Raw genomic sequence first — 24442 nt, 5'->3', positions numbered from 1 at the left:
AATTGTCTTATGGTTCACTCGTGAGATAAGGTTAAAATGTGAAATCAATGAAATAAAATTAAGATGTTGCAACTACAATCCTGGAACACAAGTATACAAAAATCCCTAGAGGTTGGCCTTGCAGAGATTTCAAAACCATTTAGACACCATCAGAAAGATACCATAAATGCAAGCGGTAAGGTGAACACTTGCATGTGGAATATAAGGGAAGCTTGAAGAGTGCCCAGGTGACAGAGGTGTTGGCAACCGGCCATGGACAGGGTACCATCAGTAACCCTGCCCATATGTGATGCCCTCTGTTGCTATGTATGCCCAGGACCAGATCGACAGGAAGAAGCAGCGCAAATGCTGCACATCAAAAGCAGTCCTGGGAGAAACCCTTCCCAAGTTCTCATCGGTAGCCAATCACTGACTTAACCCTTTGAAGAGTACGTTCTTTGGAATGTCCACCCCCCCCTCCAAAAAATTCTAGTCAGCGTTTTATTACTTTAATAAAAGAGGCTTCTGAAAAACAGCAAGCCTAATAATAAGATTTACACAAGAATTACATTTCTGTGTCATTGTTCCAAACGTGACACCAACGTGCCGTTGAGATCAGTGAGCCACGGACAGCCTGGGATGACGCAGCTCAGCCGGGCCACGGGGGGGCGCACTTACCGGGTCTCTCGGGTCGTCCCCATCCCGGAGCGACGGGCGAGGCTTCAGGACGTCGTCGCTACATTCGTTGTCGGACGCGTTGGGGGACTCGGCCAGGTCCAGGAACTCATCTCGCTTCTGACCTCTGAACCTGATTTTGTCCAAGCGCTTGAGCATGTTCAACACAGGGTTCCTCTGTTTTATCTTAACATGATGAACAGCGTTCCTGCAGAATATAAGAAAAAAATACAAAAGGGACAAGATCACAAGACCGAAAACAGGACAAAAAAACTCACATGAGCATTACCACGTTGGGATTTGGGACAGGAACATTTGAAAAAACAGCAGCATTTTCTCTCAGCGGCTGTCAGTTCACAATGGATACAGTCCAGCTTTCAATTATTTAAGCCCTCTCCTACAGACTTTCATTACTTTACCTGTAAATGAAAAGGAAAGCACGCATCAGATGAGTCATCCAATAAGCGGACCCCGAGGCAGAGAGAATGTCAGACAAACAATCCGTCGTCTGGAGCGGAATAAGGCAGTTTTTTTTTTTGTTTGTTTTTTTAACAAAAACAAATCTTCCGCGAGTTTGTGAGCATACCCAGTGCAGCAAACTAGAGTTCAGAGCTCCATCTTTCCCTCTTATCCCTTTAGTGATATATTCGTAAAACATAACTGCATAATTTTCTGGCATTAATGACAAAAATGAAAAAAATGAAAAATGTATTGTGAAACATCAACAAGAGAAATTATTCTTGTGAGACAAACAATTACTGTAACAGTTACTGCATATCCTTCCACATACCCACCCTGAAGAGCAATTCACACAGGCCTAGCACGCATGCATATGTTTACAGGGTGTGTGTCTGTCGTACTGTGTATACGCATGTGCATGCACACATGGTGTGTGGGTGGGCGTATGTGCGAGAGTGGTGTGTGCATGGAGTCCACGGGTGTGTGTATGTCTACATGCGGAGATCCAGAGATAGTGTCTCAAACAGATCCCCAAGCTGCACCTTTATTATAGCACTACTTTTGGGACGTTCCACTTGGGAATCCTCCTCACCAACCCTCTGAACACACGGACCCTAACTCAGGAGAAAATGGGCCAATTCTTCCATATGAATGACTGCAATGAAAGAGAATGAGCACACCACCATACCCCTCACCCTCTCTCCCTCATCCCCTATCAAACTCATTACATCATATTTATCACACCACACAATCTGATAAATACTCACACAATGTAAATCTTGACTCATACAGCTTATCTGTCAGCTGACACACACAGACACAACAAAGCACTCTGACTGGATCTCTTAGAATCTGAGGGGGAGGATTAAATCTGAAAATATATACCTGCAGTGTGCATTAGCAGCACCTGTCTGAAACCTTACTTTAAAGCAATGCAGCTTGTGGCAGAAAGATGACTGTATAAATTCAAGTCGTGTTTCTATTGTTCTATGGTCTCGTATGAGGTGCCATTTAGGCAGGGATTAGGCATTGCTCTCCCATTCTCTCATAATCCCCAGATTACCCAGCAGTGCCCATCTCTGAGGTCACCTGTCCCACTAAAGTAGCTGGATGCCGTCCCGGACAGGCTATTTGGGCTTTATGTAAACCATTACCATCAGAGAGAGACCGACAAAAGAAAAGGACAGAGAGCAGGAGAGAAAGAGGTAGACAGAGAGAGAGAGAGAAAGAGAGAGTGAGACAGAGAGAGATAGAATGAAGCAGCAAGAAGAACCCCAAAAGTTCTTGTAAGGTGTTTTCTGAGATGAGTTTAGAAACTCTTCTGTCCCACGAATTCATTTTCCCAGCCTTATTACTAGACCCTACCTCCATGCCACTCCAGTCATTCTTCCTTCTGAGCACAGCACTGCTGGAGAATTACCCAACCCCACCCCCCACCCCCCCAGCACTGCCAACAGAACCTGAACAACAGCAACAGCAGAATGTCCACACCTGGACCAAAAGCACATTCACAATGGCAGGCAGTGATCAGTGTAATTCAGTCTTTCTGAAGAACAATAAATCAAGGATTCTTCCAAAAGCTAAGCTGGTGTTCACTTAAAGTACATTTAGTACATTTTGTAATGTTAGCATGTTTTCAGCGCATCATCCTTTGTCTCCAGTGTAATAAGAATGCAATGGAACATCTATATTTTTGCAGATTTGAGAATTATTCAAGATAAACAAATCAAGACATTTTTCAGTGGAAGTGCCAAATACTGCAGGATCAGTGAAAATCCTGAAATACTACACCGTGGTCATTTGTCAAACTGAGTTCACTCAATTAAGAAAACTGAAGGATGAGTGTGGTATAAACTCAGACTACCCAAGCAGATTTTCCGAGGTAACCGTGGAGACAGGAGGATCTTCACTCCAAAACACTGCAGATCCACAGAGCAATAAGCATTATTCTATGGTACCAATGAATGCAGATGACCACAGCAGGAGTCACTAAGGTTTGGTGCACGCACACACACGCATGCATGTGCACACATACACAGCACACGCACAGACGCACACACACGCACGCACGCACACCCACTGACACACTTGAAGGACATGCAAAACTAAGGCACGTCAAACCAATCACAACAACCGCGGCAGAGACACCCCGCCCAAGATAAAATGTCGTTTTCAGCAGCAACCAACACTACCCGTTATTGGCTCAGCTGGCCTGGTTTAGAAATTCCCAGGGTTTTAAACACAGACTACTGTACAGAACAGAGACGTTGTTCAGGGCGACGACTAATCACAGACAATAATGTGCTGCTTTCATCCCACCAAATCAATCAGAACAGGCCCCGACTGTGGAAAACATCTTATTAAAAACATCAATAATAAACACATCACCACTAACAAAATACCTCATTAAGACCAGTCAGATTGTTCCAGACCGTTCTTGGCAGCCACTGGACGAATCGTTGTATTAGAAGAAGTGCGTGGAGAAGAATGCTTTCAAAAATGGCTTGAAAGAATTACTGAACCTACAGCTTCAAAATAAATGTCAAGGGGCCATTTAAATGATAACAGAAGCTCAGCCAAAAGGAATTTGTTTTAAAAATAGAGTCATCTAGATAGGAGGACAGTATGATCCTTTGAAATAGTTATGGTTAGAAGATTAGAGAATTAATGGCTGTAATGCTAACAGAAAAACAGAAAACAATGCTTTCTCCTGTTCCTTTTTTTGCTTTCTGTCACACTGTAATATATATCAGTCATTCAATTTCCCTTTTTTGTTGCTTGTCAGGCATGCATGAATCTTTTGCTGCAATATGATCTTAGTTCTTATCATAATGACAGTACAAAAAAAAAAGATCAGTTCCTGGTCCTTTCATAATGCCAAAAATACGTGACCAACCTTTCTGTTCCATTTGTTTTCCTGTTAGAAAGAAGTACCATGATGATTGCAAGAGCCACGATACATGTACTGGTAAGATATCACAGGCAACCTTTTAGTATGATGACAGCACTAGGAAGCAAACAAACAAACAAACATGCACACACGCACGCACGCACGCACACAGAGGTCTCTGCTAATGATAGAACCCGTGACTCCAGCAGCACGGAGCTTCAGAGCCTGTGTCAGTGGGACTGGCAGCAGGCTGAGAGACACAGCCCCTGCGTCTGCGTAAATAAAAAAAAAAAAAAGGCTCCGGTTTCAGTTCCGCCATATTTTTAACGCGCGGCGCAGCCGAAGAGAGAGAAGACGCAGCTCCCGCTCTCCCGGCGCTCGCTCGGCCCTATATTTACACACCGGGCGGCGCGTGGGCGGAGAACACAGACCCCCGGAGCCCCAGCTATTCCAACACACGCTGTGGATGAGGATGAGTGCGGCGAGGACCTCATCCCTGCAGATCTTCCCAGGCATGTGTGAACAGACAGGGGGACCTCCATTCCAAAACACCGCAGACCCGCACTGCAATAAGCATTATTCTATGGTACCACTGAATGCTGACTGAATGAGTCAGTAAGGTAATGTGCACACAGACACACACACACACACACACGCACGCATGCATGCATACAGACAGATGCACGCACACGCACACACACACACACACACACACCGTTCCTCAGTGTGCCACAGTACAGAACTCAGGTGAACTCTGCATGGTGAGCAGGTAATAAAGGCCCCAGCTCCAGGAGGGCCGTTGCAATTCTGCATCAAAGCCCTATTAAATCAAGGACCTGTAATCAGCCCGTTGCTTTGCCCAGATAATGTGTCAGACAAACAAATGTAAGCTATTAAGCAGCCCATTCGTCCGGTTTAAGTTGCGATACAGCCCTCTGTGGCTGGCCGTTTGCTTTATCCACAGTCGCGCAAGGCAAAGGAGTCGACAAAGGAGCCTGGACAATGGAGTCCATACACGCAAGGCTTCACACTTCATTTGAGAGAGAAAATATACCGAAGATGTGCATATACATGCATTATGTAGAGAGTAGGCACGCCCCACCTCATTTCAAGGGAGCTGGGGTCTTCAGCAAAAATCTGACAGCTACATATTTCACCAGCAAACAGCAGGCCGCCTGCACAATCTCAAATCCAGAGGTTTAACACGAAATTCCCTCCTCTGTTCTGATTAAAAACTGACCAGGCCGGGACACACGAAGCAGAGTCAGGCCAAGCCAAGAGTCTAAACTGAGAAAACACAAGTGACACGACAAGGCAATCAAAAGCAGTGGGGCTTTCACCCGCTTAATCAGAGTTCAGTGGGAGAGCATTCTGAATTCAGTGAGGAACAAGTGGGGAGCATGCAACAGACCTCCCCGAGATCAGGGTGAAGTGCATGGTGGTCAGCACACAAACACCAATCTACTGCCACAGTCAAACCACCCTCAGGGACCACGGCAATGTTTCCCCATTCTCAAACACCCCACACAAAAGGTGCCATTTTCCTTTCCTATGTAGAGAGAGGCAACAAGTTCATTTGTTGGCTACAATATTGACTTCAATAAATCTTTTTTTTGGGCAAGCACACCAGTTAACCTTGAAAATGAACCCCCACTTTTAATGCATGCAGACTTGGAACGGTCTGCTACCTGCCCAGAGTGAATGTTTGTTTGTCTGTGTGTGTGTGTGTGTGTGTGTGCGCGTGTGTGTACGTGCGTGTGTGCGTGTGTGTCCTGAGTGAATGTTTGATTATCCAATGCCTGCCCGGCCCCTTTCTGGCACAGAGACGTGCATCAGATTAAATTCATCTGTTTTATTGATGAGCGTTTTTTCACTGTACAACCTGACCTGCCCTTGCAGCTTAAGGGTAACATTTTGGCAACATTAAATAAATGAGAATGCAGAATCCTAACATGGCAACGTCTTGGAAAGGCTTGAAGGCAGTAGCCGAGCACGGACATGCATTTAGGAAAAAAGCTAAAGAGGACTACACCAGCGGAAATAGGAAGGACATATTAAAATAGTTGGTATTTTGTGTTATGTAACAACCCTTTGCAAAGGCTAAAATGTGTGTAGTAGCCACTGATTTGAGGAGGACATCTATGGATGAACAAGAGCTGTGAGTCCATAGTACAGTCAGTTAGAGGCCTAATCGACCTGTACTGAAGGTTCAGCTTGGCACTCTATATTAAGCATGAAGGATAACAATTGGGGGGTAAGTGTCCTACAGGAGGACAGCATCCCACCCAGTGGTGTGTGCTTGCAAATCAAGCCTGTTTGTTCAACAGAAAGCAAGATAAGCTCTTGCCCTGTAGGATTCTGAGGTCCGGATTTCGCTATTTCCACCTCCTGCCTGCGCAGTATGTGGTTAAAAGGAGGTCAATTTTTGTTGAGAGACAATATTTCGGCACAGCTGTCAGACATTCAATAAAAACAGCTCAATATTCACAGCACAAGCCAAATACACAAAGAGGCCGAGGCCTCGATCCATGCAGCTAAAATGCTTTATGTTAACTGCTCTATGACAGCTCTACAAAGGGAACTTTTTTTTTTTAAACATTTACCAAATTGTACCTCGAAAATAAAACAAATTGATTTTCACACGCATGTGATCAAGCGGACTCCTGGTCCAGAGAAAACCGGACGGAAAGAACCTGTCAGTGTCTTAACTTTCATTTAATTAAAAGCGTAACAGCTTATTCTGTCAAATTAGTTTAATGATTCATGATTCCTTCTCTTGTTACGTGATTGCACCATAATTTATAATAAATGTAAGATGTCGAAGAACTGCTAAGTAATTTACACTCCGGTCAGAGAAAACTAGGCTATATGGTCATATGACCAAGTGTGATCGCACATGTGATCATACGGACAAGATTTACTTTGACACTCTACTTAATCAAACTTCATCTAGTTCAAGAAGTCCCCATTTCCCGTTTGAAGTCGATTCAAAACACAATAGTGAACTCGCCCCGAGCCAAACATTAGGAAAGCCCTGTTGTTCAATGAAACATTTGTTACTATTTTAGCCGAACGGTGCCATCAACAAAGAGCTCTTTATTTCAGTTGAACGCCGAAATGTATTATTGCATATGATAATGTTGACAATAATTTACCTACGCTTATTTAATGCATTTTTTAAAATATAATGTCTGAGTAGGCCCAACATCAGAACCAAAATTAAAATCCATGTTGGATTTAGTTAGCATTACTGGCGGCAGTTAGTGTGGAAAGTATTACGCTAACAATCGCGACGACAGCCTTGACCCACAGCCACCCCCCAAAAAATGCATTCGCCACTTTCACTCTCAATGCAAGAGTAGCGTACTTAAGATCATAACGCCAGCACACGGTACAAACAAAATCACACTCCCATCCGCTATTTGTAACGGGTTTCGAAATACCTGCATAACTATGAATCTGCTTATAATCAGACTCAATGTGGGCTACAACAGCCTACTTTTCAATAAAGCGGGCATACAGATGTACAATGTAGCTTTCCTTAACTATCGCAGAAATTATCCGGTTACATTAGCACCACTGAGTTGGTGAAACATGACAAACCTGCGTCTTGTTTAATTCGTAGGCTATATACTATTTTCACGTGTAGCAACATATAACACGCCAAAGTATTTGCAGAAATAGGCTACGCCACCGATCTGTTTCGACCGACCGACGGACTATATCTGCGCAGTGACCTACTGTATCATAACAATCCTGGCAGAATAAAAATATGGCAAGCCTGTTGCTTTCTTTAGATAGATGCCCGTAGTATATCAGACGGTTAATTAATATAAACAAAGTTTCTTACCCTGCGCGTAAATCGTAGCAAAGTTTCATTAACACTGAGGTTGCTTTGTGCACGCGATTTGCCTCCTACTTCCACCTGCTGACCGCTTCCACAAAAATCCTCCGAAGATCCGTCTTCTTCACAGCCAAAAGCGAACATTAATCTCCAAAACGCGCAGACCATTTGGTAATCATAAGCGATGCTTATTTCACAGTCTGGACTGATTTCGTTGGGTACTACAAAGATGAAGGTTTGCCCTCTGTGGAAAGCTTGTCCACTAGTCCCGCTTGTTGATTTCTAGTGAGCTCTCAAGCAGTACACCAGGAAATTTCGTCAATGTCAGCGGCCAGCTACATTCTTAAAGGCGCCGCTAATGACACAGATAGGGGCGGGTTATTAGCCAAAGACGCTTCGGCTGACTTAACCGTCGCAATTAAACACCCAGCGTGTAGCGGGACATTCCCATGTGAACGAACGATCTTTTAAACTCAACAAGAGTAGGCCTACCTTAGCAGCACAACAGCACAAATCGTTACCTCGGTGCGGAAGCGAGCGTATTTTCACAGTAAATGTGGTTAGCCTGTTTGGCTATGTGCTTGTGTCAAAACGCTGTAGACAATAGACTACGCTTCCGATAGACAAATGTGCTTCGGCATCCGGACTCACCGCGTATTTTTAAAGGGTTTGTTTCAGTTCATTCATGACAAAGTGAATCGTCTCGAATGCACAAATAGACAACGTAGCTCAACAGGCTACAGAAAAGATCCAATGTTCTACAATAGCTACGGTATATATCAAAAATCCAGGAAATGTTTAAACATGCTTCACGATCTAAGCCATGTTTAATAACATTAAGTGTAAGCCTGTTGGGGAGAGTAGGCCTAGTAACACTTGGTCATTTGATACGTTTGACAGAAGTCCTAGTCAAAATAGCCTACTTCGGATAACACAATTGAACTAAATATTTACTTATGAAATGCATCATAAAGGGAATAAGTAGCCTAGTGTATATTCCTACTGTAGGTGAGAGGGCTAATGTCTAGAGCAATTTAAGAATAAGGATTTGGTAGCCTATAGCCAAATTGGTGAATACATTTCAAGCAAGAAAAAAGAAACAGCGCGTGCCGAGCAGAATTAATCCAAGTGTGATTTCAACGCACCGCTAAACTACTGGCGCCACCAGTGTTGTTATTGAAGTAAGCTACTCTACTCTTGCATAACTCCCAAGTGTCCCACTTTTGCGCCAATTTATAGGCTACTGTATAGCCTATTGCATTTACATTTATTGTTCGCTTTGTTGATTGGTAACCTCTCAAACCCTTTATTTGTAAGCCAGTGTTCGAGCAGTGTGTTAATAATGCTTGTCAATCAATATGCGGTTTGAAGTTATCGCCTATAGTGCTTTAGTCAGGCTTATTTTTCGCAAAAGCCTTGCTCTGCCTGAAAATGCTAAATATTATTCAATAAAATACAATCGTTGCTTATAAATAAATAAATAAATAAATAAATAAATAAAAAGGTTTTGTTTGAAATGTATCTGCGTTTAATTTAAAGGAACAACAGGCTATAGCGTTTGCGGTGGTTATCCAGTCACTTAGCTAACGCGCGGGCACCACCAGTGTTGATACTAATATACTCTTTTTTTGGCAGCCCCTCTCTAGCCTTTTATCTGTCAGTCGTGTCGATACGGTGTCGAGCTTTTTTGAAATCACTGATGTTTCGAAGCACCTGCTCCGATGCTTGCTTCAAATCACGTGATCACATAAACCGAAGCTTTGTTCGTCATTGACACCTGTTATTTTGGGTGATGTCTCCAACCAATACCTGTTGATGTGTCGACTATGGCAGATCTGGGATCACTCAAATATTCCTGTATTCGGGTGTTGGCCACGTGGAAATACACGGGATTCTTTGGTAGCCTTTTTGTGCAAAATCTCTTATTTCAGATCAGCTACCCCCCTTTCCCACCCACAAATTTACAAAATGTATACAAATGGTTCAGAATTCATGGGTTTTTGTCAGATATATTTGAGAGTGCGTTTCAGATTTTGTAGAGATACTGTTAATAACGTAAGGCGTATTTTGCACCCTATGGGATCATTTCCAACGAGACCCCGTCGAAGGTGTGGTGCATGATTTGCAACCGGTGTTCTGACATTTCATCCTACCTATCAAGTTGTCCTACCAAGGGGTATTGCGCACATCACAACTAACTAGGCCTCCGTCTTTTTTCTCGTGCTTAGTGGCACGCCCACAAATTTATGCTAGCCTACGTTCGGTTTTTTGACTGAAGGTTTTAACTGCATGTTTTTCATAATCCGTGTTTAGTTTTTCTTAAACTTTTATTTCGGTTGTGAAGTTATTTCAAACTTTCTCCAAGTATATTATACGAAACCAGTTCATTGTTATCACCCATCCATCCATTGTCTAACCCGCTTATTCCTGGTCAGGGCCGCGGGGGGGCGCTGGAGCCTATTCCAGCATGCGTTTGGTTAGAGAATCAGGATTACACCCTGTATTCATTGCTGGATGAATTAATGAAAATGTTATCTTCGAATTATTTTCTGATGAGACCTATTGACTTTTCTGGATATTAAAGTAGCGCAGTTTACTCGCGGTGGTATTTCTCGATAGGGTGTGAGCCTGTAAATTTATGCCTGTAAATTTTCGCTACCGGTATGGATATTTCGACAAGGTAGGACAAATCGATAGAACACCGGCACCTGCCTTATTCAAATAACATCTCTCTGCTTCGCCGCTTGGGGTAAACCGATTCCGAGATTACAGCATCACCATGGAATGCTGCTGTACTCAAGTTGCACCATCGAGGTATAAATAGAGCATCAAACATACACATCAAGTTTTAATAATGTAAGATAAAGAAATTATGTTCGAAGTTCCAGACACACGTGAGCGCACAACACTTTATTTAACTGTGTTACATCAAAGGTAGCAATTCTATTAGGCAAGGTAGAGCTGAAAACGTAGGGTAGGCCTACAAGAACTGTGTCCTACCAATAAGAATAACAACATTAAAAATATGGGTACCTGTGTGTTATTGAATATATATTTCCTTTTGCAATGCTACAATGAGCTGGGAGTAAATGGTGAACAAGTCTTAATCATTGGAATTCATTGTTGCAGTGTGCTCTCATTTTCCAGGCATGGGAAAGGTAATATATGAGGTATTGGTCGATTATTCTCATGAAACACGCAATACCTTTTTACTTCACTTTAGTAATGATAATTGTCATCATCTCATCATCATGACAATGTTTAATTTGTACCTTTCATGAATAGACTTAGTTGGGGAGTGCTTTGAGAATACATGGCAACAGCATTAATATTCAGAAACTGAATTGGGACTGATTTAGTGTTCATTATAATTTATCACCACTGTAAAGAGCAATGACAGTCAGATTTATTGACCAGGGGATTTCACCAGAGAGGCATTTGTCAAATGCTTCATGACACAGACACTTCAACCAAGGCAATCGCTTCAAGGCGTCATCGCTTCGGAAAGCTTTGTTCTGTCCATCACTAGATTGCAGTGTGTTAATAATGCTTAACTGAATGCTCATATCTTCTTAGACTGAGACAAAATCAAGGACAAGAAAGAAGAGAGATTTCTGGCGTCATCGGCTGGCTTCAGTGAATTATTTATTAACTGAACGAGGTAGCAACCATGTAGGTTGAAGTACTGCATCATAGCGAGTGAGCACTGATTGGCTAGCCATTGTCATTGTCCCTGTAGGATTCTGTAGCTATGTGCTCCTACTGCAGCTGAAGGGGGCTATATATCTAGAGCAGTTTGAAAAGTGAGGATTTTGTGTAGTTATTGAATTAAACTAACATGATTTCAAGACACTGCTTAGCCATGATTCAGACACTTCCTGTAGGTGTGGGATTATACCGCATGCCTGGTGATTCCATTTTCCCAGTTCATACAGGCCATGATGTTGTTGGCAGCCACTAAAATGACATACTGTAAAACTTTACCTCTTCCCTACCTTAGCGCCATTTTTGCTGGCTCATTGCCCTCCACACCTACATGTGCCAGGGCCCATAAAAACCCACGGAGCTCCCAGCCTGCTCAGCTCTGTGTATAAAGATCTCTATCATCATAAGCTCAGGACAGGCACCCTAATTTACCTCCCATAAGGGCCATCAGAACAGAGACTGAGTCTGAATGTATCACTACTTTCTGTGGTTTCACATCTTAAACCCATTGTAACACCCAGATAGGCTAACAGTTCCCTTGTAAAGATTCAAACCGCCTCAGATAGCCGTCTACACTTAAAAATGTGAAGGCAAAGGATATGGAAGGCAAAACCTAATTTGCCACTTTTGGGATCTTGAGTGCCGTCTGTATAAATCTGTAGAGCGTTGCCCTGCTATTTTCTAGTCTTTTCTTTCACCAAGCCCAGAGATTGCCACTATCCTCCATTCTTATCTTCTCTGAAATGGATAAATCTATTACAGGTGTGGCAGTTAAACCGTGAATGCTATCAAAGAACTAGAATTTTTTCATTTGCAGTAGATGGCAGCAAAATACAATTGTTTCTCCTGCAATGAAAATAAAAAGGGATATGTTTGAAACTGACATGTTCATTTTTATAGAAATATAGCAATGTCGTGTTTATGGTGGTCTAGGCATTTTTCAATTCAGTCTTTCCTTCACTATGCCCATAGAATTGCCACAATCCTCCATTCTTATCTACTTTAAAATGGTCAGATCTAGTACAGGTGTGGGCATCATCCATGGTGGTATACTACAGGGGCTCCAAATCTACCCTGTATAACCTTATTTTACGAGAGTCGGACTGTGAGTATTGGGTCCATAGACCGTATAAAAATAGATTGGGTCCAACCAGCTACTCTCCCAAAGCAGTTAAACTGTCAAAACTCTTGAACTAGCTTTACCTGAAAATTGTGTTATTCAAAACACTTGTCCTTCCTTGTGCGGTAAATGGCAGAAAAAGACAATTGGGCTTGAAACTGACATGCATTCAGTTTTATGGACAGACTGCAGTGCAGCGTTTGCAGTCAAGTAGCTATACATTAGCGTTGTTATAACCTACGACTATTTCGCATAATTCGCAAGTCTTCAGCTCTTGTGCAACAATGTATACTAGCATGGAGCTTTTACCTCCAATGTGTTTGTTTTATTGTTTAATCATCTCGCTAACCTTTTATTTGTAAGCCAAAGTTCCAAGATGTTTGCAGTTTGTATGCCTGTTGATCAATGTGCGGTAAGTTTTGAAGTTCTCACCTTGCGCTTTAGTCACGCCTGCTGTAATTTACGTGAAAGCCTTGCTCTGGATTTACATGTTATTCAAGATACTTCTTTTATTTTGCAGTAGATGGCGGCAAAATACAACCGTTGCTGTTCTTCTTCTGATTTTTTAGTTCCAGCAGGCTGGATATAATGGTATAATGGTATAATGCTGCCTCTCGCAGTCTGGAATGTGAATTACAGCTTAACGAAGCACTTGTCACGACATTGAAAGGTGTGAGCCTGTGGAGGCTATCAAACTAAAGCCGATTTTACTATCTAGCCCGGGGATCACGGATGAAAACAACCTATAGAGCTAACTCTGGCACTTCAGTTGTGTTGGGCATGGCCCCAGTAAAATAAAATAATAAAGTAAAGTATCTTATTTTGATTTTCCACAGGGCTGATTATACATTCATTGTGACTGCATGTAATTTCCACTTCTGATAGCGCTGTGACTAATCTTTTTCTTTCTTCTGAATGTCTAATACACTCCACAAGAACATGTTTCACCGTTTCTGGCTTTCCACACATTCCCCAAAAAGCTGCTGTTGTGCTTTCTAATTACATGCTAGATCCCATTCCAATCCAAAGTGCCCATGTCTTAGTCTGGTCATGATTACTTGGTCCCTTCTTTCATTCCCTGAGTAACGATGGCCTAGTTTAATACTCTCTTGTATTGTGTATTGTATTCTCCCACTCTCTCTGCCATTGAGATGTTAGGTTTTTCCTCACAATTGATTTACGCTCAGCTATCCCAAGGCAAATTTTTAGATCTGCCCCTCTCCTCAGTGTCTTTTTTGGTGCCACATCTTCTATCTCATTGCCCTCCACACCAACATGTGCCCCCACCTGGAAAAACCCACTGAGCTCCCAGCCTGCTCAGCTCTCTGTAGTAAAACTAAGAGCTCTATCTATAAGAGCTCAGAATGGTCGCCTAATTTACCTCCCTTTAGAATCATCAGAACAGAGACTGTGTCTGAATGTATGTCTGCATTCTGTGGTTGTAAAGACTGAAACCACTTCAAATTTTAAGACAAGGGATATAGATAACACAACCTGATTTTCCACTTTTGAGATATTCAGTGCCATTTGTATAAGTCTGTAGATAGTCTGCCCAGTTACATTCTAGTCTTTCCTTCACCATGCTTGTAGGATTACCACTATCCCCCATTCTTATCTTTTCTAAAATGGATAGATCCTTTATAGGCGTGGCAGTAAACCCATTGACATTTTCAAAGAACTTCTTCTTTTTGGCAGTAGGTGGCAGCAAAATACAATTGTTGCTCATGCAATCAAAATGAAATAGATGTTTGAACCTAAAATATTTTCAGTTTTATGGAAACACAGCAATCTAGTGCTTGTGGTGGACAGAGATTTTCCAAACACAGGGGCACAAGCAGCATTGTTATTGAACTACTCTTGCATAATTCCCAAGTGTTCCACTTTTGTGCCACAATGAATACTAGTATTTTCAGTATCTTCAGTGTGTTGGTTTTATTGTTTATCAACCCCTCTAGCCTTTTATTTGCAAGGCAATGTTCCAAGATGTTTGTGGTGTGTTAATATGTATTAATGAATATGTGGTGAGTTCACTTTTTTCTGTTGCAGTTGAACAATTAGTTCACAATTGTTACTCATGCAATAAAAATAAAAAGGGATATATTTTTAACAGATAAGTTTCTCTTTTTTGTAAAGAAGGCAACATAGCATTTGTGGTGGTCAAGTAGCCAACCAATTGGTTAAGATACTGGTGCCACCAGCATTGTTATTGAAATACTTGAGATTTTACATGATGCTAGAATTTACTTGAAAGAGTAGAGGATGACAAGGATATCTGAATCAGGAATACCATAAGGCAATATGGAAGGTAGGTTCTGTTACTATTGGTCTAAACGTATGCTTGTATTGTTACAATGAACGTACTGTAAATTAGGTTATATTACTGCTTTGGCAAACAGTCAATTGAAACATTTCACATATAGGCCTACTCCAACTTCAGATTCTTAGTGTTCATAACTGCCATTAATTACCTTGTCCATAACCAAATGACCCACTGATCCAATGAGGATTATGTTATTCTGGCGCAGCACAAGTCTGCCTGGTTACAGCACCGCGCGAGATATAAATGTATTCCACGTGACTGTAACATATAACGCCATTGGCTGTACAGGAACCAGGAAATTGTTTTGTTGGGAGTAAGGAAGCGCACGTTTGAAATTCGGGAGGATATTGAATTTGTCAAATCTGAACAGCAAGTGTCGGAAAAGAATTTGTGAAATCCAGAACTGGATTTTGAAAAGGCGATATTCGTAAGTTATCCTCCTGGGGCACTTTTGGGAGCTTTATTTTTAGTATAGTCTAAAGCAAAATTCTAGCTGTCTACCGGAGCTGTTGTTGTCAATTATTGTGTTGCAGGTAACTTACAGGTAACTTACTTACAGTAACTTACACACCTTGCCTATTCTGTCTGTACGAGTTAGTTGTAGCTAGTTAACTAGCAAAAGACAAATCATGCATTCAGGCTAGTTTACAGTCAGTATCCGTGTCTCCGTCTTTGAAACAATAATGAACTGTCATTCATAGTGTTGTCGTGGAATATACTGTAACTCCCTAGGTGGACAGACTATCTGTTACAAATTCGTCAAGTTAATGTTACACAGGTAGTGTGGAATGGGAAATTTAAATTCACCATGCTAATCGGTTGGTTTGTTTTAGTTGCTAGATTTCTACCGAGGTGTATGGTTTATTCAAGCCAAGTATCTATTTCTCATCATTGCATTGCTAAGCAAAGATAGCTTGCGTCACTGTCTTGTCCAGTTTGAGAAGTTGGTAAGCTAAACTCAATAGCCACTGTCCAGATCAGAACAAAAAGTACTGAAAAGCTAGGCAGCTAGCTAGCGGCATTCTTTCTTTAAATAATGTTAAATCTAAGTGATTCATACTACTAGTTTGATATAGGGTTGCTCTTGGACTTTAACCACGTCCGCCTATTTTCCTCATTTACGACGTCCGATTTTAAATGATTATTTTTTAATCGTACATGCTTGTGATTAATTATAGCTTTCGTTTCTGAAAAATGTCATGTACGTACATGGATCTGCCTGGTGCGCATTTTGACATGAACATTGTGCAACTGTCACGAAACCTCAAGTCATACTTTCGATTAAAGATAGCACGTGACATGTTGCGAATGTGTTGGTCTATGGTCCAGCCTCAACGTATAGCTTGCAGAGATACGCAGAAAGGCTGTCTATATTAACATTCTTCAGATAAAATCTAGTACTATCAATAAGTGGTTGCCTACGTCAAGTCACAAAATTGCATTTCCATAACCCCCAGACTGGTGAGGTTGCGTGGATACATTGGGAAGGCAGGTATGCCATCCAGCCAAGTTAAGCTTTGTACTTTGTCATAATACATGCATTCTGCCCATTGAGACAGTGTTACCATGTCTGGGTGTAGGCTACATAGAAGCTCTTTTGAAATATTCTGCTTCCTCACTTGTGCCTCAGTGCTGTGCTGCGCCTCTTCTGCCTGTCACCTCTGGAGTGAGCTGCATGTGTCGCTCCACCTGCGCGGCCTGCCATGGAGGAACAGGCACGGAGCTGTCTCCTGACACTGCGGCCCCTGCTGGAGCAGGACATCAAGGCCTCCTACCTCATGGATCACATGGTCAGCGATGGCGCGCTGACTGTGGATGAAGAGGAGAAAATCAGGAGCAGGGTATGAAGGGATGGGGTGTGGTCAGGAGCTGGGTGTGGTATCTGGAGGGATGGGGTGTTGTCAGGTGCAGTATGGGTCAGGAGCAGGGTATGGTATCTGAAGGGATGGGGTGTGGTCAGTGGGTCTCTGAAGCTATGGCAATGATTGGTATTGATTGCCTCAGTCTGAAGTGCTCAATATTTCATAAACTGACCTTGTAGAAGGCATTAACACAGACCATGTTTAAGGCCTTACACTCACATGCGAATGAACATGAAAATCATTCCAGTTCACATCAACACGTACAGTATGTAAAGGCTTGAATATGGTGCACCTTTTCATGATTAGTTTACGTAGACTACATTACTAGTTGCATCCTGTCAGTAAGCCAGGGCACTTCTCCAGTGCATGATCCCCCATCAGCCCTGTCGGACCCCAGCTGTGTCCTCTTTCTCTCAGCCCACCAGAAGGGAGCAAGCGACGGCCTTGCTGGAGCTGATTCTGAGGAAGGACAACCGGGCCTACATTTCCTTCTACAATGCTCTGATTCGGGAGAGCTACGGGGACCTGGCGTCCTCGCTGCAGGGTAGCCTGCCTCTCACGTCGCCCGAGGGGGAGAAGAGCTTTGCGGACGGGGGGACGCCGTACGGTAGGCAGCGGTGCCGAATTTTGAGCGCTAGATCAGCGTCTAGTGTTTCAGATTTGAGTTAGTCGCTAGCTGTGGTCAGAAGTTAAATAATACTGTGTATGAGTTTTATGTAGTGTACCACATTGTGAAATTTTACATTGCAGTCTGTGTGCTATATAGGATATCTATGGTGCTCCTCTGTATGCTACCTCTGTGAATCTGCTCTGTTTTTTTTTTTCTTTTCATGGCTTATATGTGGGTTATTGCTGAAGGAAATGTTTATTTTAAGCACAGTGGGAGGGAGACCCTTGCATTTATATTACTGACCCACATAAACGTGGCTCCTTACTGGGGTTTTGAAGAATGTGGTAGATCCCGCTGGGGGCGGAGTTACAGTTATTGTGTGGCACAGTGGATGATAAGTCTGTGTGACTGTGTTTCGCACAGTACACTGCTGAGTATGTGTGTCCCAGTCCACACTGTGCTCAGTGCTCTGTGCGTCTGTGTCCTCGTCCACACTGTGCTCAGTGCTTTGTGTGTCTGTGTCCTCGTCCACACTGTGCTCAGTGCTCTGTGTGTCTGTGTCCTCGTCCACACTGTGCTCAGTGCTCTGTGCGTCTGTGTCCTCATCCACACTGTGCTCAGTGCTCTTGTGTGTCTGTGTCCCAGCACACACTGTGCTCAGTGCTCTTGCGTGTCTGTGTCCCAGCACACACCGTGCTCAGTGCTCTGTGTGTCTGTGTCCCAGTCCACACTGTGCTGTGCTCAGTGCTCTGTGTGTCTGTGTCCCAGTCCACACCGTGCTCAGGGAAGGCGGGGTCCCCCAGCGGCCCGTGGTGTTTGTCAGCCGGCCGGCTCAGCTGAACCGGATCCGGCAGAAGCTGTACAAGCTGCAGGAGACGGCGGGGGGCTGGGTCACCGTGCACGGCATGGCCGGGTCCGGCAAGTCCGTTCTGGCAGCCGAGGCCGTGAGGCACGAGGCCCTCATCAAAGGTGGGCCGTCAGTCCGTCCGCCACATTCTACTCATATATAACTCCGGAAAGCTCCGGAAACAAAACCACTGCTTATTTGGACGTGAGTGTTTTGTTGGAATTGTGGGAAAATGTGGAAAAGCGCACATCGACCACCCTGGCATACACAACGTCGTTAGAGTTGAAGTAGAGCCTGCAAACCAGAACTCCATATCAGTCTTTTATTGGTATCAAACATCAAACAACGTTTCGATCCACGGTGGATCTTTGTCTGGCCATCATTGTTTTGTTGCCTGCTCTGTGAGCACTTAGTGGTCTTTCACTCTGTTCAGCTGCACCGTCCCTGGTTTTCATTGCATAACATTGTCTATCAGTCTCGTTATGAGTCAGTTTCCCTGTGATGAGGAGCTCTCTTTCACGTTCTCTGGTCTCTCACAGACTGTTTCCCGGGAGGGGTGCATTGGCTGTCTGTGGGGCAGGTGGACAAGGCGGGGCTTCTGGTGAAGATCCAGAGCCTGTGCTTCCGGCTGGAGCAGGTCCAGGACTGCGAGGAGAGCAGGAGGCCCCGCGGCTCGGTCGAGGAGGCCAAGGAGCGCCTGCGCTTCCTCATGCTCCGCCGGTACCCCAGGTACACGCGTGCGTTCACACGTTCACGTTTTCATGTGTTCATGCGTTCACATGTTCACGTTTTCATGTGTTCACAAGTTCACATTTTCACGTGTTCATGCATTCACGTTTTAAAATTTTCATGTGTTCATGTGTTCACACGTTCACATGTTCATGTGTTCACATGTTCATGCGTTCACACGTTCACGTTTTCATGTGTTCACATGTTCACGTGTTCATGCGTTCACATGTTCACGCTATGCAAATAACACGTGTTCCACACACGCTCATTAACTGGTGGGGGATAGTTAACCATCTAAGAACCACCAACACTGAGAACTTCAACACTGCATTTAAAGACCGCCTACAATTCAAATCGGCATTTAGGTTTTATTATATATAAACTGCGTCAGGAAATGTTATTATGAAGAGCCTATTTTATTCCAGTTTTTTACATTTTTAAATTCGTTTTTTTTGCCAAAAGCAATAAATACATTTCTTATATTGCACTACAGACAGGTTTAGTATTGGAGCATAATAGTATTGGAGACTGTTGTATGTTAAGTCATTCTTTCTCTCCCTCTCCGTCTTCCCCTCTCTCTTTCCCTCTCCCCCTCCCTCTCCCTCTCTCTCAGGTCGCTCCTGATCCTGGATGACGTGTGGGACAGTGCGGTGCTCCGGGCGTTTGACATCCAGTGCCGGGTCCTGCTGACCACGCGGGACCGGAGCCTGCCGGATTCGGTCAGCGGTGAGCTCCTCCTCCTCCTCCTCCTCCTCCTCCTCTCTTTCAGCTCTTCTGCCCTGGGAGTTTAATACAGGCCTCGTCAGCTCAGGACCTGTGCAGTCTTCAGTGTGTGTCACTCTCTAGTTTCATTGTGTGCGAGTGTATGATCTGTTGTTATGTGCAGTGTAGTCCTCCGGTGTTTGTGATCATGTCTTTCAAGTTTTTATGATTAATACCACTCAGCGTGTGTGTGCGTGTGTGTGTGTGTGTGTGTGTGTGTGTGTGTGTGTGTGTGTGTGTGTGTGCGTATTGCCTCTCCTCCCTCCAGGTCAGAAGTTTGAGGTGATGGTGGAGAGCGGGCTGGAGGAGGACAAGGCTCTGGAGATCCTGGCGCTCTTTGTGAACAGGAAGCAGAAGCTGCCTGAGCAGGCTCGCAGCATCGTCAAGGAATGCAAGGGTATGACATCACACCTTCGCTCTCTCACTGTGGCCTCAAGCTGTGTCTGCTCACCACTGTCATGCCAGACTTCCAACATCTGAGTTTGTTTAAAAAGCGCCAAAAATCATTCCTCTGTATTATAACTGTATAAAACACTGTATATTACTGTGACAGAAGACTTTGATACCCTTGGAGGCATGCTTATGGGAACTGTAGTGCTGGATGTTCTTAGACTGAGAGGAACATTGTTATTTAAGGAGATGTGCTACTGTAAGCCTAACAAAGACCTGGCAATGACTACCCCACCATTCCCGTTAGATAAAATGTCCAGAGAGGAACTCAGAGAGGAACTCAACTCAGAGAGGAAGTTGCGCACTCTAGTTCCTCCTTGCTGTGTTTAATTGGGCACCGTTGTGGAAAAAGATGTCTTCATCACAGCGACGACCACAAGGAAGGCACCTTTTGCCAAAACGTTGGTCAATAAACCACAGCAAAGGAGGAACTTGAGCGTGCGCCTCAATTTCTTAATATTTACACTCCGCTAGTTTGCACCTCTCTAACCTTTGGTTGTGCGCCATTTTGTGTGCATGTAAAGGTCAAGCTGAAAGACCCGTTTACGAGTTCCTTTCTTCGTGACCCCATCCCTCCTTGTTGATGGCTCCCCCCTCCCCCGTCCCCCCCCCCCCCTCCCTGCAGGGTCCCCCCTGGTGGTGTCCCTGATCGGGGCCCTGCTGCGGGAGTTCCCGGACCGCTGGGACTACTACCTGCAGAAGCTCCAGCGCAAGCAGTTCAAGCGCATCCGCAAGTCCTCCTCCTATGACTACGAGGCCCTGGACCAGGCCATGGCCGCCAGCCTCCAGGTGCTGCCGCACGAGCACCAGGAGCTCTACAGGGACCTCACTGTGCTGGAGAAGGACGTCAAGATTCCCGCCAAAGTGAGACCCCGCCCCCTCAGTCACCACGTTGTACATTACATTACGTTATATTTATTTGGCAGACGCTTTTATCCAAAAGCAATGTTCAATAAGTGCATACCAAAGGTTATTGGAACCACTACGAAAACACAGGTCCAATACGGTACAGTACTCATTTTGTACAGAAATAAAGTGGTATATCTTCACAGGCCTGATAGTCTGGTTATCTAAGTGGTTTACCAGGCAAGCCACAGTGGATTATTTGATGCTGTATAGCCCACACTCTGGGGGGAGAAAACATGGAAATTGAGCTGGGTGGTGAAGTGGAATGTCCTGTTATTGCAGTTTCTTGAAACCGGCTGGTGGTGCTGGGGTTGCTCAGCTGCAGGGTGAATGAGTTCCCTGGAAGTTCTCAAAGACAGCGGTCATCGGTCTCTTTCCCTCTTTGGGAAAAAATGTTTGTGTGGAACGCTGCCCTCGGTGTCCTGAAGACCAGGCATAAGGAGCACTGCTATGACCCTTTTCTGTTGTGTATGTTCTGGTTCTGGTCCACTTCTCCCTCTGCGTCCAGCGCTGATCTGTCCCGTGTATTGGCCAGGTGCTGTCTGTCCTCTGGGACCTGGAGCCAGAGGAGGTGGAGGACGTGCTGCAGGAGTTTGTAAACAAATCTCTCCTGTTCCGCGACTGCAACAGGAGGCCTTACCTGTACTACCTGCACGACCTGCAGGTGGACTTCCTGACCGAGCTGAACCGCTCCTGCATACAGGTATAACACACATAACACACGGTCATTACAGCTCAGAACCGCTCCTGCATACAGGTATAACACACGGTCATTACAGCTCAGAACCGCTCCTGCATACAGGTATAACACACATAACACACGGTCATTACAGCTCAGAACCGCTCCTGCATACAGGTATAACACACGGTCATTACAGCATTACAGCTCAGAACCGCTCCTGCATACAGGTATAACACACGGTCATTACGGTTCAGAACCGCTCCTGCATACAGGTATAACACACATAACACACGGTCATTACAGCTCAGAACCGCTCCTGCATACAGGTATAACACACGGTCATTACAGCATTACAGCTCAGAACCGCTCCTGCATACAGGTATAACACACGGTCATTACGGTTCAGAACCGCTCCTGCATACAGGTATAACACACGGTCATTACAGCTCCGAACCGCTCCTGCATACAGGTATAACACACGGTCATTACAGCATTACAGCTCAGAACCGCTCCTGCATACAGGTATAACACACGGTCATTACGGTTCAGAACCGCTCCTGCATACAGGTATAACACACGGTCATTACAGCATTAAGTCAGAACCGCTCCTGCATACAGGTATAACACACGGTCATTACAGCTCAGAACCGCTCCTGCATACAGGTATGACACACGGTCATTACAGCTCAGAACCGCTCCTGCATACAGGTATAACACACGGTCATTACAGCATTACGGCTCAGAACCGCTCCTGCATACAGGTATAACACACGGTCATTACAGCATTACAGCTCAGAACCGCTCCTGCATACAAGTATGACACACATAACACGGTCATTACGGTTCAGAACCACTTTCTCTTAGCAACGGGTGTGTAAAACAGTCCTCACACAACACATGGACCTCTCACACTGTGAAACATTTTACTTTCGTTGCCCTCTTCCTCCGGGCAAACTGTGTTTGTCTTTGTTATATTGGAGACAGTAAGTCACCCTGGATGAAAACGACTGAGAAAATGGGTGAGAATAATAGCAGTCATGCCATGGGCATATCTTCCACACAATGTAAATGCCATATAAGTTACTGTACAGGACTCTTGCTGTAGCTGCCTGTGCTGTAGGTGCAGAAGGGTGTTTCCAGTTGTAGCTGACTGTGCGGCAGGGTAACAAATTTTCCTGTGTCCTCTGTGTGGCTGTGTGTTGCTCAGGAGCTCCACACCAAGGTTGTGCGTCAGTATCAGCAGCACTACAGGGAGGGCCCGCCCACCTCCAGGGACGAAGAGTGCCTCTACTGGATGAGATACCTGCCCTACCACATGAGCCATGCTAACCTCACACAGGTAAAAGCACAGCCATAGCATACCACATGAGCCATGCTAACCTCACACAGGTAAAAGCATGCTCATATCATACCACATGAGCCATGCTAACCTCACACAGGTAAAAGCATGCTCGTATCATACCACATGAGCCATGCCAAACTCATACAGGTAAAAGCACACCCATAGCATACCACATGAGCTATGCTGGCCTCACACAGGTAAAAGACGTATTGCCATATTGCCATTTATGCTTATTTTGCCTTTGTGTTAAATTCTGTGTTCTATAGTCCTGTTCATATTATACACATATGACATAAACAGCAACATTAAGACACTGCCATATTTGTGCCACATAACACACAGTGTCACTCACTCTGTCTCTCTGTCTCTCTCTCTCTCTCACTCTCTGTCTGTCTCTTGCTCTCTGTCTCTCTCTCATACAGGAGCTGTGCTCCCTCATGTTCTCCCTGGATTGGGTCAGAATCAAGGCGGAGGTCATGGGAGCCGCCCACCTGATCAACGACTACGTGGAGTACGGCCCCGTGCTGGACAGAGAGGTCAGCTCGGCGGGCTCGCGCTCGCGCTCCGCTTCGGCGGATAGAAACGTCAGCGGCGGTGTGCCCAGAAGGCACGCCGTCTCTGTGTCATCTCTGAACCCGCACCGACTCAGGGAGAGATCCTTAGCAGTTCTGAGATGGATGGCATATTTCAGAGGTAACGACGGACCGCGCCATCGCACCGCAGTGATAATGATAGAAAGGTCCATCTGAGCTTTTGGGATGGGGTGGTTTATCGCCACGGCGACGACGGGACAATCAGTCACGGTAGTTGGGATGGAGCGGTCATGATGGGACGGCCCGTTTCGGGGGGGCGGTGACAGAGCGGTCCATCAGTGCGGTCATAGTAGCTCGGTCCATCACCACCGCGGTTATGACGGAGCGTTTCCGTCGGAGATGTACTGCTGGGACGGTCCGTTGCCGCGGCGACGACGGGGGGTGGGGGGCGATTTGTCAGGATAAAGAGCGCCTCTCTCTCTTTGCAGAACAGCGGCGTGCGCGGGGAGTTCCAGGAGTTCCTCTCTCTGAACGGACACCAGCTGGACCGCCGGCCCCTCCCGGACGTGGTGCAGCTGGGCCTGTCCCAGCCCGGCTCCTCGGAGGTGTACCGGCAGGCCCTGCTGCAGGCGCAGGCCACTAGGGGGGCGCTCTACCTGGACTGGACGTAAGCCGCTAGCGCTAACGGGTTCCTCTCACGCTGTCGCTTTTCCACACGGAAAAAACT

General features: G+C 44.9%; 2 protein-coding genes across 7 annotated transcripts in view; one reads left to right on the top strand and one right to left on the bottom strand.

Moving 5' to 3' along the window:
* Positions 1 to 8788, bottom strand: part of gramd4a (GRAM domain containing 4a) — a 49762-nt gene extending 40974 nt beyond the window's left edge. Inside the window, exons 1-2 of one of the 4 annotated variants that reach the window (XM_064342713.1) lie at positions 8340 to 8788; positions 658 to 862 (exon numbers count right to left, since the gene is read on the bottom strand). In XM_064342713.1, coding sequence (XP_064198783.1) covers positions 658 to 813 — 156 coding nt within the window. In that variant the 5' untranslated portion in view covers positions 814 to 862; positions 8340 to 8788. Of the gene's footprint in view, positions 1 to 657; positions 863 to 4009; positions 4164 to 7853; positions 8307 to 8339 lie in introns of those variants that run through there. The other 3 variants (XM_064342711.1, XM_064342710.1, XM_064342712.1) reach the window with 3 other exon arrangements.
* A 6492-nt stretch (positions 8789 to 15280) lies between these two features.
* The window catches only part of apaf1 (apoptotic peptidase activating factor 1), a 41295-nt gene continuing 32133 nt past the window's right edge, over positions 15281 to 24442 (top strand). For all 3 annotated transcript variants that reach the window (XM_064342709.1, XM_064342707.1, XM_064342708.1), the window contains exons 1-12: positions 15281 to 15419; positions 16623 to 16833; positions 17272 to 17461; positions 18233 to 18433; positions 18851 to 19040; positions 19654 to 19766; positions 20071 to 20199; positions 20878 to 21116; positions 21694 to 21861; positions 23048 to 23179; positions 23605 to 23718; positions 24204 to 24382. In XM_064342709.1, coding sequence (XP_064198779.1) covers positions 16696 to 16833; positions 17272 to 17461; positions 18233 to 18433; positions 18851 to 19040; positions 19654 to 19766; positions 20071 to 20199; positions 20878 to 21116; positions 21694 to 21861; positions 23048 to 23179; positions 23605 to 23718; positions 24204 to 24382 — 1793 coding nt within the window. In that variant the 5' untranslated portion in view covers positions 15281 to 15419; positions 16623 to 16695. The remainder of the gene's footprint in view (positions 15420 to 16622; positions 16834 to 17271; positions 17462 to 18232; positions 18434 to 18850; positions 19041 to 19653; positions 19767 to 20070; positions 20200 to 20877; positions 21117 to 21693; positions 21862 to 23047; positions 23180 to 23604; positions 23719 to 24203; positions 24383 to 24442) is intronic.

The sequence above is a fragment of the Anguilla rostrata genome, chromosome 7 (assembly GCF_018555375.3).
Source record: "Anguilla rostrata isolate EN2019 chromosome 7, ASM1855537v3, whole genome shotgun sequence".
Taxonomy (NCBI): Eukaryota; Metazoa; Chordata; class Actinopteri; order Anguilliformes; family Anguillidae; genus Anguilla; species Anguilla rostrata.
The sequence above is the reverse complement of the archived record's forward strand: the minus strand, read 5'-3'. Positions and strand labels throughout refer to the sequence as shown.